At 50.1% G+C, this 15,634-nt stretch overlaps 1 protein-coding gene across 1 annotated transcript in view; it reads left to right on the top strand.

The window, feature by feature from the left end:
* The window catches only part of LOC119821869 (interferon lambda-2-like), a 32,788-nt gene extending 17,466 nt beyond the window's left edge, over positions 1-15,322 (top strand). The window contains exon 5 of the mRNA XM_042055605.1: positions 15,224-15,322. Coding sequence (XP_041911539.1) covers positions 15,224-15,322 — 99 coding nt within the window. The remainder of the gene's footprint in view (positions 1-15,223) is intronic.
* Positions 15,323-15,634: the final 312 nt, after the last annotated feature.

Here is a 15,634-nt window from a genome sequence, read left to right as displayed (position 1 = left end):
AGCATGCTGTTCTCAAACAAGGCTTCCTTGTATGTTTGGCCCCTTCTACATAAAGCTGTTCATCTTTCCATTTTTTCTTTCTTTCTTTTTTTGGTTTTCCAAAACAAGGTTTCTCTGCAGCTTTGGAGTCTGTCCTGGAACTAGCTCTTGTAGACCAGGCTGACCTTGAACTTGCAGAGATCTGCCTGCCTCTGCCTCCGGAGTTTGGGATTAAAGACGCGCGCCGCCACCACCACCTGACCCAGTTTCCATTTCTTTGCCATGTTGCGATACCACCAAGGGGTCAAATAGATAGTATTGTTCAAACCTTGGCCTTTTAGCATCTAGGACTATAAGCAAAATAAACCTTTTTTTTTTCTTTAGCAAGTACCCAGCCTTCAGTATTGTGTTATAGCCAGAAAGGACCAGCTGACATAGAGAGTAGGGATCAAGTTTTTATTTGTGTCCATATGGGATATACAAATAGTTGGGTGGTCTGAGTACATGTGGGACACAGAGGCCACCTGGTCTGCTAAATGGAAGAAAGGAATATGATTATTAAGAAATACCAAGGAGCCAGGCGGTGGTGGCGCACACCTTTAATCCCAGCACTTGGGATACAGAGGCAGGTGGATCTCTGTGAGTTTGAGGCCAGCCTGGTCTACAAGAGCTAATTCCAGGACAGGCTCCAAAGCCACAGAGAAACCCTGTCTTGAAAAACAAAACAAAACAACAACAAAAAAAAAAAACAGAAAAAAAGAAATACCAAGGGGCACACAGAGAAACCCTGTCTCAAAACACAAACAAACAAAAACAGAAGGAAAGAAAGAAATGAGATGATGGGCTGCGAGTACGACAAGCAGAGCAAAGCTCTCTGAGTCAAGCGGCAACAGAAGAAGACCCCAAACGCAGGCGCAGGCGGAGCAAGGCAAGAGGGAGGTGCATGGAGGAGGGTGCCACTGAGGGTGGGGCGGATCTGGGAGTTCCAGAGGACAGCTGTAGGAACCTCGGGCACTTTGTGTGCAACTTTGTGAGCTAGTTGGATGGATGAAGACTTCCTTAGCCTCCTGATCACATCTCTCTCTCTCTCTCTCTCTCTCTCTCTCTCTCTCTCTTTCTCACACACACACACACACTCACGCACACACGCATGCACGCACGCTCCCCTTCCACCCCAACATGTGTGCAGTTGGAGCTGGGGAGAGGGCGTGAAAACAGGATAGCTTCTGCAGAAAATGACTAGACACCCTGTGGCCACCTAAGTCTAGAGCATGAGGGGTCAGGGACATGGCCAAGACAGCTGCCCCTTCTCCGGTGTGCGTTCCCCTCCTCCCACCCAAAGGAACCACAAAGAGCCAAGCAGTGGAAAGGCCAGAATCCTTACTGTCTGGTCAGTCACCCTCTTATCTGCCAGTGTTCCTGTAGCACCCTCTACTGTCCAGACCGGCTAAGTTTCTAGTCTACAAAGGATAATACACTGGGGTTGGTGGAATGGGGGGTGGGGATGCGAGTGTGTGTGGCAGAGGCAGGCAGATCTCTGAGTTTGAGGCCAGCCAGGTCTACAGAGTGAGTTCTAGGTCAGCCAGGACTGTTACACAGAGAAACCCTGTTGAGGGGGGGGGGCTGTAAAAAAAAAACGAGGAAGCAGGGATGCTGAGCCATGCATAGTAGTATGGGTCTGTAATTCCAGTCCTCAGAGGGAAGAAAAATGAGGATTCTGAATTATATAATGAGACCCTTTCTCCAAAACAGGGTGGAGGGAGGCCTGGGGAGATGATTCGGTCAGCAAAGTGCCTGCTGGGTAAGTGTAAGGACCTGAGTCAAACCCTCAGCCTCCCACGTGGAAAGCCAGGGAGGAGGAGACAGGCGGCAGCCTGGGCCTTGCTGGCCAGCCAGCCTATTTGTTCAGCAGCAGGCCAGCGAGAGGCCCTATCTCAAAAAAAGGAAAGGAAAATAAAAGCAGAAACCAAGGTTGGTCTCTGAGTGTGTGCATGTGCTCACCAAAAATAAATAAGAATAAACCCGGGCCAACACGATGGTTCAGCAGGTAAAAGTAACTAACTTACAAGCCTGATGACTTCAGTTCCATCCCCAGAACCCACATAAAGATGGAACGAGAGAACCAACTTCACATATATGACCTCTACATGTGCACCAAGGTCCACACATGCCCACACTCACATGCATAAAATGACATATGAACACATACACAATTAAATTGCTTTTATGTATTCACGTGTGTACGGACAGTTGGGGTAGAGGGTAAGGTTGTGCAGTGCCTCTGGAGGCCAGAGGAGGGTGTCAAAACGGACGTTACAGGTGCTTATGATGGGCATGTCTATACTGAACATGTGTTACTTTTTTTCAGTTACTTTTGTATAACTGTGACAAACACCTAATGGCTGGGAGTGTGGCTCAGTGGGCAGACAGCTTGCCTAGCTGGGAATGGGCTCTTGGGTAGACAGCTTGCCTAGCTGGGAATGGGCTCAGTGTGTAGACAGCTTGCTTAACTGGGAGTGTGGCTCAGTGGGTAGACAGCCTGCCTAGCGTGCACAAAGCCCTGGGTTCCATCCCCAGCGCACTATAAACCAGGTGTGCTGGCACGTGCCTGCCTGAGATCCCAGTGCTCTGTGGTCTGGACAGAAAGAGCTGGAGTACAAGGTCATCTGAGGGTTATCTATTGGGTGCAAGTCAGCCTGGGACACCCAGTCTCAAAAAACAAACAGACAAGCAAGCAAACAAAAATCTAGCAGAAATAACCCCAGAGAAGAAAGATTCATTTGGGCTCCTAGGCTGATAGGGTTTCAGCAACCCACTCCGTGAAGGAAAAGGCAGAGTGGCTCACCAGACTGTGGGAGCCGGCAGTGACAGCTGCTCACACAGAATAAGATCCGGAAGCAGGGAGCTACCGAAACCAAGGCCAGACTAATCTTCAAAGTTCAGCCCCTAGTGACCTGCATCTGCCAGAGAGCACCCACATCCTAAAGACTCCATAGCCCCCCAAATAGCCAGGGAACAAACACATCAAATAGGAGCTTGGGGGAAATATCCAATTCCAACCATAAGAAAGGTTTTTATTTTTTTTTTCTTCCTTTCACCCAAGCTGATTTCAAAACATGGTCTACCTGCCTCAGCCTCTTGCGTGCTGGGATTATAGGTATATACCACCTCATCTCATATGTGTGACTCTGGGGTTGGAACCAACAACATTGCCTATGCTAGTGCTCTACCATTGGCCAGTCCCTCACTGGGGATTCTAGACAGGGGCTCTACCACTGAGTTACACCCCCAGGCCCTCACTGGGGATTCTAGACAGGGGCTCTACCACTGAGTTACACCCCCAGGCCCTCAATGGGATTCTAGACAGGGGCTCTACCACTGAGTTACACCCCCAGGCCCTCACTGGGGATTCTAGACAGGGGCTCCACCACTGAGCCACACCCATGCTCCTCACTTTTTTCTTGTCTTTATTCTCAAAATAACAAAATGTAATAACGATTCACATAGCATCAGCAAATGTACTGAGTATTGCACAGAAATCTAGTTATTTGAGTGGGCAAAAGAAAGCAGGACATGGTGGCACACACCTGTAATCCCAGCACTCTGAAGGTGGAGGCAGTAGACTCCAAAGTTCAAAGCCATCCTTGGCTAAGTATTGAGTTCAAAGTCAGCCTGGACTATAGGAGACCTTGCTTCCAAAACCAGAGGGAGGGGAATTAAGACTGTAGCTTTTGTGGCAGGGACTTGCTAACACGGGCAATGCCCTAGGTTAAATTTCCAGTAACATATGTGCACACGTGTGTGCGCACACACACACAGAGACAGAGAGAGACAGAGAGAGACCGAGGGAGGGAGGGAGGAAGGGAGGGAGGGAAGGAGGGAGGGAGAGTTTATTTTTAAAAACTAGTTGGAAAAACGGATTTGTAGTCAAGAAACACGACATTGAAAACTCATACATACATGTGTCGTCCTACAGGGATAATCTGAGACCTAGTCTTCCTTGTGGAAGCTCACTTCTCAGTCTTCCAGGGTCCTAGCACCTGTGAAGTAGTTCTGCAGACACGTGATCTAGGATCAGCCAATCATGCACAGCCATTCTGCAGACACGTGACCTAGGCTCAGCCAATCACGCACATCCACAGCAGATTGGGTTTAAAACCAGGGAAGGGGAGGCTCTGAGGCGAAGCAGCACATCTGTAGTCCCAGAGTTTAAGACGCTGAGGCAGCAGGATCAGGAGTTCTAGACAGCCTTCCCTACAGTGCAAAACCCGTCTCAAAGAAACTATAAGCAGGGCATAGTGGGAGTGCCTGAATTGCCAAGCCTTTGGAAATTAGGGGCGAAAACATCAGGAATTCAAGGCCATCCTCCACTTCATGGTGAGGCAGTGAGTTTGAGGCTATTCTAGGCTATATGAGCCCCTGTCTCAAAATGCCAGTGTGTGTGTGTCTATGAGGTGGACCTGTGTGGTGTGGGTGTGTCTGTATGGTGTTGGTCTTTGTGTTTGTGTGTATGAACTGGAAGGATGGCTTCATGTTTACAGTGACATTTCAATACAGACTGCACTGCATAAGTCTATCTTGGGGATCTACATAATTATAGATATAAAATGTTTATAGGGACTGGAGATTCGACTAAGTGGTCAAGTGCCTGCCTAGCATGCAGGAAGCCCTGGGTTTGAGCAGGGTGCGGTGGTTCATGCCTGCAATTCCAGCACTCTAGAAGTGGAGGCAGGAGGATCAAGAATATAAGGTCATCCCTGACTACACAGAGTTCAAGTCCAACCTGGACTACCTGGGGTTTTGTATAAAAGAGGGGGCAGGGAGCTGCTGGTGGCACAGGCTTTTAATCCCAGCCCTCAAACAAAGGGAGAAAGATCTCTGTGAATTCCAGGCTAGTGTTCTACATAGAGAGTTCCGGGCCAGACAGGGCTCCGGAGTGAGACCCTGTCTCAGAAAAAAATAAAAAAGAAAAAAAAAAAGAAGACAAAGAAGAAGAACCTAAGGGGGAAGGGGAGAAAAAACCGGTTTCTAGCACATTTCATGAGACACAGTCACTGTCACCATTATTTATTACTGGTGTGTGGCACAAGTCATCCAAACCTATCATCTTTCTTCTGGCACCCCCCCAAAACTCCTACATGTGTCCCCTAAGATTCCAAGAAAGGCCTCCTCCGTGCCCCAATTTCTTTAAAAACATCTCCCTCATTGCTATGTGCCTTCGCCATCGCTAGGAATTTGGGGTGAGTCAGGGCAACTTCCTATCCTCCCACCATCCTCTGGGTTCTGAGGATTTTCCAATCAGGGTTCCAAGCTTGGCTCCAGTCTCCTGGGTTTCTCTTTCAGATCCGGTCTTCTGTCCGTCATCGTTTGGCCCCGCCCACCAGGCATCTCCCCACCCCTCCCTGACTGACCCCGCCCTTCGATTACGTCAGCAGAATGGTCTTCTGGCCCCTCCCTGGGGAACTCTTTAGACAGGGATAGGGAACACCCGGGCGACAGTCCCAGAGGCGTGACTAGTACAGTGGCCATATCCCACCTCCAGGTCCAAACTATCCCGCAATCCAGAGAAGGCTGGAGGCCTGCCTGCCACACGGACTGGGTAACACGGCCTTAGAACCACTCAGAACTCTCAGGAGCTCAGAGAACGTGCCTGCGGAACGTGATCCCAGGTGACCCACGCGGTGAGAATCGCTGCGGTGGCAAGAGGAAATGGTTAAAATAATTCATGTTCCTAGTGAGGAAGGATGAACCTGTGCCATTTGCAGGAAAAACGGGTGGGACTGGAAAGCCTCGTGTCGAGCGAAATAAACCAGACTCAGGAAGGCAAATATCACGAATTTTCTCCCTTATGCAGAATCTACATTTAGCACTGTATGTAGGAAAGCCATAAAAGCACAAGGGGAATTATTTGGAACAGGGAAGAGAACAGTGTGGGGCGTGAGGGGGCACAAGAGAGACATAACCACCTGTAACTCCAGTTCCAAGGAGGCAACGCCGTCCCTCGCCACCAGGTACACAAACACATCCACATAACTACAATTAAGAACAAGGGCTGAGCCAGGTGGTGGTGGTGGCGCACGCCTTGCCTTTAATCCCACTGGATAGGAAAAGGTAGGCGGAACTCTGAGTTCGAGGCCAGCCTGGTCTAAAGAGCAAGTTCCACAACATCCAAAGCTACACTGATAAACCCGGTCTGGAAAAACTAAAGCAAACCAAACCAAACAGAGACAAAACACAAGGGCCTGGAGAGGTGGCTCAGCAGTTGAGAACACTCGTTGCTCTTCCAGAGGACCTGGATTCACAGCCCGCACTCTCAAGGCAGCTCACAGCCATTGGTAACTCCAGTTCCGAATGCTCAGAGCTCTTCTGATCTCTCAGGACACTGAACGCATGGGCTGCACAGACATGCATGGAGGTAAAACACCCGTACACATAAAATAAAAAAAAAATAAATCCTTTATACAAATCAAAAATAACATTTTAAAAAATAATGAATAGAAATAAAGCAAAAAAATGACACATGTAAGATGTCATAATGAAACCCATCATTCTGTATACTAACTAAAAAAATATTACCTAAGGGGAAACACCTTCTTCCCCGAAAGGCTGGCTCACAGACCAACAACAGCAGCATCCTCTGGTGAGAGTGTCAGGAGAGTCTCTTGTTGGGCACAGAGACCAGGAGCCTGTCTAGGAAGGAAGGGAGGGAGGGAGGGAGGGAGGGAGGGAGGGAGGAAGGGAAGGAGGAAAAATAAGGTAAAATAAAATAAAGACAAAGAAAAGAAATGCTGGCAAGATGGTTCAGGATCCTGCCACCAAGCCTGACAACCTGAGTCCAAATCTGAGAACCACATGATGGAAAGAGAGAACTGACCTCTGCACACCACACACACACCACACACAGACACACAGACATACAGACACACACACACAGACACACACACCACAAAATGCACACACTCACACATATAATTTTAAAAAGAAAGAGAGAAGGGGGGACACACAGAGAGAGGTGTTGTCACCTGACTGCGGCATACTATTTCCTCCAGGCCCCTTCCTTCCCTCGCAGCCTCCACAGCATCTACCCCCAAGAGTCATTAGCGGCCATAGTCATCCCGCGGGTCTCCTGGCGGAAGCCCAGGCGGGCTTTGCACTTGTATTCTCACTGATGGTTTCCACATGGCTCCCGACTGTTCTCTTCCTCCCGTTTGTCTATCTGCTCTTGTCTTCTGTTTCCTTTTGGGTTGTTTGTTGTTATTTTGACACAGAGGTTTGCTATGTAGCCCAGGCTAACCCCAAACTCATACTCTTCCTCGTTTTTCAGCTTCCCTCGTGTTGGCATTACAGGCATGTGCTCAGCTTGGAGAACAGGTTGTTTTGGTTTTTAATTCTTGTGCGTGTACATGTTGTGTGGTATGCATGTGTGTGTTCAAGTGTATGTACACCCACACGCAGAAGCCAGAGGCTGCCGTAGAGCATCTCCTTCAATCACTTTCCACCTAACTTTTTGTTTCTTTCTTCAAGACGGGATCTCACTCTATAGCTCTGGCTGTCCTACAACTCACTCTGTAGACCAGGCTGGCCTCGAACTCACAGAGATCCGCCTGCCTCTGCCTCCCGAGTGCTGGGACTAAAGGAAGTGCTAGGATTAAAGGCGTGTGCCACCAACACCTGGTTTAAAGGTGCTTCAATATGCCCAGTATCCACCTAACTTTTTACAAAGTTCTCTCTCTCTCCCATCCCCGAGATTGAATTATTTGTATGTGTATGTGCCTGCCTGAGCTCATGTGCACCACTTGTGTGCAGTAGTCCAAGAAGGCTTGAGGAGGGCATCAGATCCTCAGGAATTGGAGTGACAGACAGCATGAACCACCATGCAGGTGCTGGGAGCCCAGCCCAGGTCCTCTGCAAGAGCAGTACACGCTCTTAACCACTGAGCCATCTCTCCAGACCCTCCACCTGATTTTTTGATAAAGGGTCTCTCTCTAAGCCTGGAACTCTCCAATCTGGCTAGGCTGGCTGCCCAGCAAGCTTCTGGGATCCTCCTGTCTCTGCCTCCCCAGTGCTGAGATCACAGGTATGTGTCGCTGTGCCAGGCTCTGTAGGTGGGTGTGGGGGTCCTACATCAACTCACGCTGGCACAGCAGGTGCCTTGCCCACTAAGCCATCTCCCCAGCTCCTGGATCAGTTTTGAGAGGTGAAGGCAGGGGTACAACCAGCTGTGAGGCCACTTGCTTGTATTCTCCGCACTTGAGAGGCTAGGGCAGCAGATATATGAGTTCAAGGCTCAAGGTTAGTCCAGGCTACACTGTTTCAAAAAAAGAAGAAAAAAAGTAAAAAAGAAAAAACCTTTGTACAACCTCAGATACAATTTTTTCTTTTTCCGGTCCACAGTTGGATCCAGTGGTGGCACAGACCCATAATCAGCTCTCGGAAGGTTGAGGTAAGATGATTACCCATAAAGTCAAGGCTAGCCTGGGGTATAGGGTGAGTTCCAGGTAGGTCTGAGCTACAGAATGAGACAAAAAAGAAAAAAAGAAAAAGAAAACAAAAGACAAAGCCCAGAAGACATGACACTTACCTTTAACCCCAGCACTTGGGGGGCAGAAGCAGGTAAATCTCAAGATCAGCCTGGTCTACACAGTGAGTTCCAGGACAACTAAGGCTACACATCCAGACCCTGTCTCAATTAAAATAAAACAAATCCACAGCACTCCTCAGTGGATTGACTCTGGCTGTGGCGCTTGTCCACACGGAGAGCCGACTGCTGTTCCAGAGAGGACAGAGGCACTACAGTTCCACCATTTGGGGAAGTTTTATTGAACAGCACCAAGTAGACCATGTAGACACAGGCGTGACCCGTGACCCCATGACATCATTGTCCTCCTGAGTATGCATGTGTGAGTCTGAGTTCTCTCCCAAGCCTAGGAGACAGGAACACAGGTGTGAAGGAATGCCCCTCCCCCCAAGTGGGCGGAGAACTGAAGCCCAGTAGCACAAAGACCTACAAGAATCAAGGGGACCTCTAGGGAGGAACAAATCCAGTAGGTGGTTGCTGGGCAGGGAGGGGAGACTCTTGTGTGGAGCTGCCCAAAAGCTGTGCAGGGAACTCCAGACATGCAGCTCTATTTTATTTTATTTTATTTTATTTTATGTGCATTAGTGTTTTGCTGCATTTATTTCTGTATAAGGGTGTCAAATCAGTTTGAGCTGGATTACAGACAGTTGTGAGTTGCCATTTGGGTGCTGGGGATTGAACTCTGGGCCTTCTGAAAAAGCAGCCAGTGCTCTTAACTGTTGAGCCATCTCTCCAGCCCGCATGCGGCATTTATGAATCCTCGTCCATGTTGGGGTGGGCTTTTCTGTAACACAGCTGCAAGGGGGTTTCCCTTGGAATCTCGTAACTCCCAGACAACCCTGGTTCCCCAAGCTGGACTCGGATGGGCTCCTCCATTCGTCTGTCATTGCTCCCTCTGTCAGGGTTGAATAGAAACAGACTCCTCATGAAGCCACACAACAAAGCACAAGCTGGAGTAGTGGGGGAAACTTAGTGTACTTGCCCACCCAAAGAGTGAGTGCCCTAAATTCTACATCTTATGCCATTTGCTTCTCTCACCCCACTCCCAGCCCTTGGTTGATCTTCAACTTGACAGAGAAGCATGTGTTTAAATTAAACTTATTTTTATTAAATTACATTATTTATTGTGGATGTGGAATATGAAAGGAGAAATTGCAGAAGTCGGTTCTCCCCTTCCACCATGTGGGTTCTGGGTTTTGAACTTGAGTTGCCAGGCTTCGCGGCAAGCTCTTGCACCAACTGAGCTACTTGCCAACCTGAAAGCTGTAATATTTAGCTTCCGGCTGTATCCCTGGGTAGGGATTGTTCCTGGAGAAAGCACTAATGGTACTTCCACTTCCGGTCTGCTCAGCATCCACACAGAAAAGAGACCTAGAAGAGCAGGGAGATCCAGGCACACGGGTGGGAAGCTGTCAGTGTGTGGGGACTGCCCACCCTTTTCACGAGTGAGTGCGAAAGTGCGCCCATGGGATGAGGTGGGAGGGTACCAGCTGGTGGTTGCAGCAGCAGACTCTAAAAAGTCTCCCACACAGAGGACAGGTGTGGGCCTTACGGGAACGCGGAGCTGGAGGCGACCTAAATGCCCATCTCTGGGCGAGTGGGTAAGCACAGGCCCTGTGGGCGCACTGCCACAGTTACAAACAGGGAACTGGTTGTCCGCAGCTGTGTGGGGAGATCTCAGAAATGAAGCGTTAAGTGTTAATTTTTTTTTCAAAGTTAGTAGATTTATAGCACAATCTCATTTGTGTAAATTGGAAATGCAGAGACACACAAAGTCACAAATTAAAACGGTGCCTCTTGGCAGTTGTATATCAGGGCCCGCTGAAGTGGGTGTTTGGGAGGTGGATGGGTTGGGGTGGGGATGGGAGAGGTGGAGAGTCTTTTATGAGCCAATTGTGGTTCTGTGTTGTGATCTGAAAAGTATGATTAATGACCTCGGGCACTGAGGGCTAAGAAGAAAGGAAGAAATAAAAACTACAGACACATTGCAGCAATTGCTTTCTGGTTATGCGGATCTGAAGACTCCAGAGGTGATGGGCAACATCAGAGTCCCAGACTCTTCCCCAGCCTTCCCTAGAAAGTGCACTTGTCCCCAGCAAATGAGGACCTTATTTCCTGTTTCATATAACCCAACAGTCAGAAAGGAGACACCTTAACTGGTGAGGCTGTGTGTGCGGGCGTGTTGTATGTGTATGTGTGTGTGTGTGTGTGTGTGTGTGTGTGTGTGTGTGTGTGTATGTGTGTGTGTCTTCTTCAGTCACTCTTCACCTTGGTTTTTTTTTTTTTTGTTTTTTGTTTTTTGTTTTTCGAGACAGGGTTTCCCTGTAGTTTCTAGAGGCTGTCCTGGAACTAGCTCTTGTAGACCAGGTTGGCCTTGAACTCAGAGATCCGCCTGCCTCTGCCTCCCGAGTGCTGGGATTAAAGGCGTGCGCCACCACCGCCCGGCTTCACCTTGTTTTTTTGGTCTCTCACTGAACTGGCACCTTACCAATTGGCTAGACAGGCTAGCTAGCTAGCCCCAGGGAGCCTTCTGCCTGCCTCCCCCAGCGAAGCAACTGCAGGCATGAAATATGGTACTGGCTTTTAGTATGTGTCCTAAAGATCAAACTCAGGTCCTGCAGCTTGTGAGACAGCAGTTTTCCTAAGCAAGCCGTTCCCTCAGCTCACCTCTGTTACTTTAGTTCTGGAGATGGTCTTGCTGTCCAGCTAGTCTCCTCCTCCCATCTCCTGAATGCTGGGAGTCAAAGCTCCTGCCACCACACCCAGCTCCAGCTCTGTCCTGGCTCTTGCCCCATCTCTTGGCAGCAGGCACAGTGGGGGTGAAACAGAGAATTCTGTACACACCCTAACCTGTTACTGACCACTGGAGGGACCCCAACGAAGTCATCAGGAAAGTGGGGCAACCATTATCTGGATCAGCGTTCTTCCGAGAAGCAGAATCCAAGGACACAGAGTTATGCACCCCTCAACAGCACGCAGCCAGTCGTGGACCACAATGCCCAGTCAGAGAGTGAAGAAGGGTTTTATTGTTATTGTTTAAAGCTTGTTTATTTTTATTTTATGAGTACTGGTGTTTGTCTGCATGTATGCATTTATAGTGTTTGTGCCTGGTGCCCGCAGAGACCAGAAGAGGGCATAAGAGACCCTGGAACTGAAATGATAGATATTTGTGAGCTGTCACGTGGGTAACCCATGTGGTGTAGAATATTATTTTAAGGTGGGTTACTTTTGTTTGTGTTGTATTTTTTTGACTCTGGGAAGTTGTGATTCTTTGTCTGTCTAAAACAGCTGATAGTCTAATAAAGAACTGAACAGCCAATAGCAAGACAGGAGGAAGGACAGGCAGGGCTGGCAGGCAGAGAGAATCTATAGAAGGAGAAATCTGGGAGAGAAAGAAGTAGTCAGAAGAGGAGGAGGGCATCAAGGGTCAGCCACCCAGCTACACAGCAAGCCATGGAGTAAGAGTAAGGTTTACAGAAGTAAGAGAATGAAAAAAAATCTCAGAGGTAAAAGGTAGACAGGATAATTTAAGGAAAGTTGGCTAGAAACAAGCCAAGCTAAGGCCAAAGATTTATAATTAAGAATAAGTTACCAAGTGTGATCTATTTGGGAGTTGGGTGGTGGGCCCCCACAAGATCAAAAACAACAACACCCAGGTCCTCTACGAGACCAGTAAGGAATGTGGATTTCTTTTCCTTTTTTATTGTTGGTTTTTTGAGACAGAGTTTCTCTGTGTAGCTCATGCTGTCCTGGAACTCGCTCTGTAGACCAGGCTGGCCTCAGACTCACAGAAATCCGCCTACCTCTGCCTCTCGAGCCCAGGGATTAAAGGTTTGTGCCACCATGGCCTGGCCAGGAATGTGGCTTTCTTACAGTCAAGAGTGCTCAGCTCCAAATTTCTTCCTGTCAACGCCCTCATTCTACAGGAGTCTCCTTCTTCCTCATACAGCCCACTGACTCACAGGCCTGCCTTTTCCCCAAACACCCTCAAGTACCCAGAAAGGAATCCTTTCCAGCTACCTCCCGAGCATGACAACACCCAAAAAATAATCCTCACAATCGCGACAGCAATTACTCACTCACAGGAATCTTAATGAGACATCCTTCTCAGTCAGGGAGCCTGTTCCACACCCGCCCACCCTCCACCTCCCGTTCCCACTGTGACCTTGAGCCTTCTGTCCATTCCCACTACTGCCCCCTATCTCCAATGTATTCTAATTTGGGGAGCCCTGCCCTTCGAAGTCCTGAAAGAGATGGTTTGGCAGACTCCCGACACTGGATTCTGTTTCTCTTTCCTTCCTGGAACAGCATCACACACCTGACCACACCCACACCTGCTCACCTACCTGGCCCAGGAATTGGCTCCATCGACTGAATATGCCTCTGGAGAGTAAATTTTGGTGTCCCTTCACCTTTTTTCCTCTTTGTACACATCATTAAGGCTTAAAAACCAGAGCCATGAAGCTCAGGGGACACTTGGGACTTGAGCGTGGCTATACTACTGCGACTGGGTCTGGTGACCATGATGCTGGGCTTGGCCACAGCTGGTCCTGTCTTTCCTTCCAAGCCCACTCCAGCCAGAACAGGCTGTCACATTGGCCCTTTCCAGTCTGTGTCACTACGGGAGCTAGAAGTCTCCAAGAAAGCCAAGGATGCTTTGGTGTGATGCTGTTACCATAATGGGCTACCCTCCATCTTTCCCACTGGGATGAAGATGGCAGCCTGGCACTGTGGGCTAACCTCTAACCTTCTGCTATCGGCTAGGCTTGAGTCTTCCAGCTATGACCTGTCTATTCTTTCTGCCATGAAATCACCTCAAACCCTCCCACCAGGCTAAGAGTCACCCTTGCTGCTGTGAACTAGGCCCTGTCTCTCCTGTGTGGGCTAGCTAACCTGTGCCTTTCTCTTCAGGAGGAACGGCTGCTCCGGAAGGCTGTCCATTGCAGCACCAGTCCCTGTCCCAGCAGCCAGAAACTGGAAGCCAAGTGAGGGTCACCCCCTTGCCCTTCGCTTCTGTCCTAAAGCAGTTCGTTTGCCCATACCAAAACCCCGTGTCCCTCAGGTGCCTCTGCCGTCCCATGCTTATCTGGCTCCTTCAGCTCAGTCTCTTTTGGGGAGCAGGGGAACAGAGAGGTCTCACTATGTAGGCCAGGCTGGCCTCAGTCATGAGGTCCTGGAGACCCTCAGCCTCAGCCTCAACCTCCTGACTATGCTGGGATCATAGACACATGGCACCACACCTGGCTCATATTTTTCTTCCTTCCTCACCCAGCCTGTCTGGCACCCATGCCCTGTCCTGTTCCCTGCTTCTCCCTGTCTGCTCTAGGCGCATGTCCTGTCTCCTCTCTTACCACATATCCCCTCACGCAGCCTCTCCCCTCTGCCCCTCATCTCTTAAGATGATCCTCTCCATCCTTCATCTTTCCGTACAGCCTCCTCCACCTCCCCTACCTCCCTATTCTCTTCTCTTCTCCCCGATCTATTAAAGCTCTGTGAGCCCAGAGTCCTGTTTGCTCGTCACCTTTTGTTTGCCCTTCACCTGTCTCCTCCCTTCCTTTTTCCCTCACCTAGACCTTCCTCATCTGTATTCCTCCTCAAACACTCCTGATCTCTGGATCCCTCTTGTCCACATCTGTCTCCAACTGTCCTGCACCACCTTCCCCCTACATTGTATTCCCTACACAACCCGACTTGCCTCTGCCTTTTGGGGTTTGGGGCAGGTGTGTATGTGTTATAGGGACCCAATTCAGGTCTCACATAGGCTAAGTAAGTCCTCTACCACTGAGCCACACCCCAGCCCCTCACTGGGGGATTCTAGGCAGGGGCTCTACCACTGAGCCACACCCCAGCCCCTCACTGGGGGATTCTAGACAGGGGCTCTACCACTGAACCACACCCCAGCCCTCACTGGGGGATTCTAGGCAGGGGCTCTACCACTGAGTCATGTCCCCAGCCCCTCACTGGGGAGTCTAGGCAGGGGCTCTACCACTGAGCCACACCCCAGCCCCTCACTGGGGAGTCTAGGCAGGGGCTCTACCACTGAGCCACGCCCCAGCCCCTCACTGGGGGATTCTAGGTAGGGGCTCTACCACTGAACCACACCCCAGCCCTCACTGGGGGATTCTAGGCAGGGGCTCTACCACTGAGTCATGTCCCCAGGACATCCTTGGAAGATTCTGGTCAAGCACTCTCAGCCATTACCTCAGCTCTCTTGTTTCTCCTGATTACCTGTTATTTCTCGCCTCTTCTCAGGTCCAGGAGCGCCCCAAGACCTTGCAAGCTGAGCTGGCCCTGACACTGGAGGTCCTGGAGAACGTGACTGACTCAGCCCTGGGCCCCATCCTGCACCAGCCTCTTCACACACTGCGCCACATCAAGTCCCAGCTGCAGGCCTGTGTGAGTCCTGGGTCCCCGGCTCCTCCACATTGTGACTCCAGCCACGGGGACTTCCCCTGTGTCCCAGCAGCAGGCTCACAGTCCCCTCCTCTGTCCACAGACACAGCCTCAGCCCACAGCAGAGCCCAAGTCCCCTAGTCACCGCCTCTCCCGCTGGCTGCACAGGCTCCAGGAGGCCCAGGAGAAGGTGAGTCTGGAGAGGGGACCTGGATCTGAAGAGCCTGGGAGCTCTGAGCCCCGGCAGCCCCTGAGCCAGCCCTGTCCTTTCAGGAGACCCCCGGCTGCCTGGAGGCCTCTGTCACTTTCAACCTCTTCTGCCTGCTCATCCGGGACCTGGAGTGTGTGGCCAGGGGAGATCAGTGTGTGTGAGTGCAGTGGCCCAGCACAGTGCATCCAAGGCTCTGGACTCCACACTCGGTCCCGCCCCTCCCTTATTTCCTCTCACTCTTTATTTATGAAGCTGCGATCCAGGCTGGGTTTATTTTTCCTATTTTTATACAATATATGCAAATAAAAGTGAGGAGTTGGACCCTTCTGTGACCCTTGGGTGTGTGTTCTTGTGTGGTTGTGGCATGCAACTGAGTGTGGATGACTGTGTGGTGCAGAGGACATTTGAGACTGTGTATTTGTGTGTCTGTCTTCTGTGATGTGTGTCCAAGGGACCACCTCTCCAAACCGGCA

This window comes from Arvicola amphibius, chromosome 8 (genome assembly GCF_903992535.2).
Source record: "Arvicola amphibius chromosome 8, mArvAmp1.2, whole genome shotgun sequence".
NCBI classification, from domain to species: Eukaryota; Metazoa; Chordata; class Mammalia; order Rodentia; family Cricetidae; genus Arvicola; species Arvicola amphibius.
The sequence above is the reverse complement of the archived record's forward strand: the minus strand, read 5'-3'. Positions and strand labels throughout refer to the sequence as shown.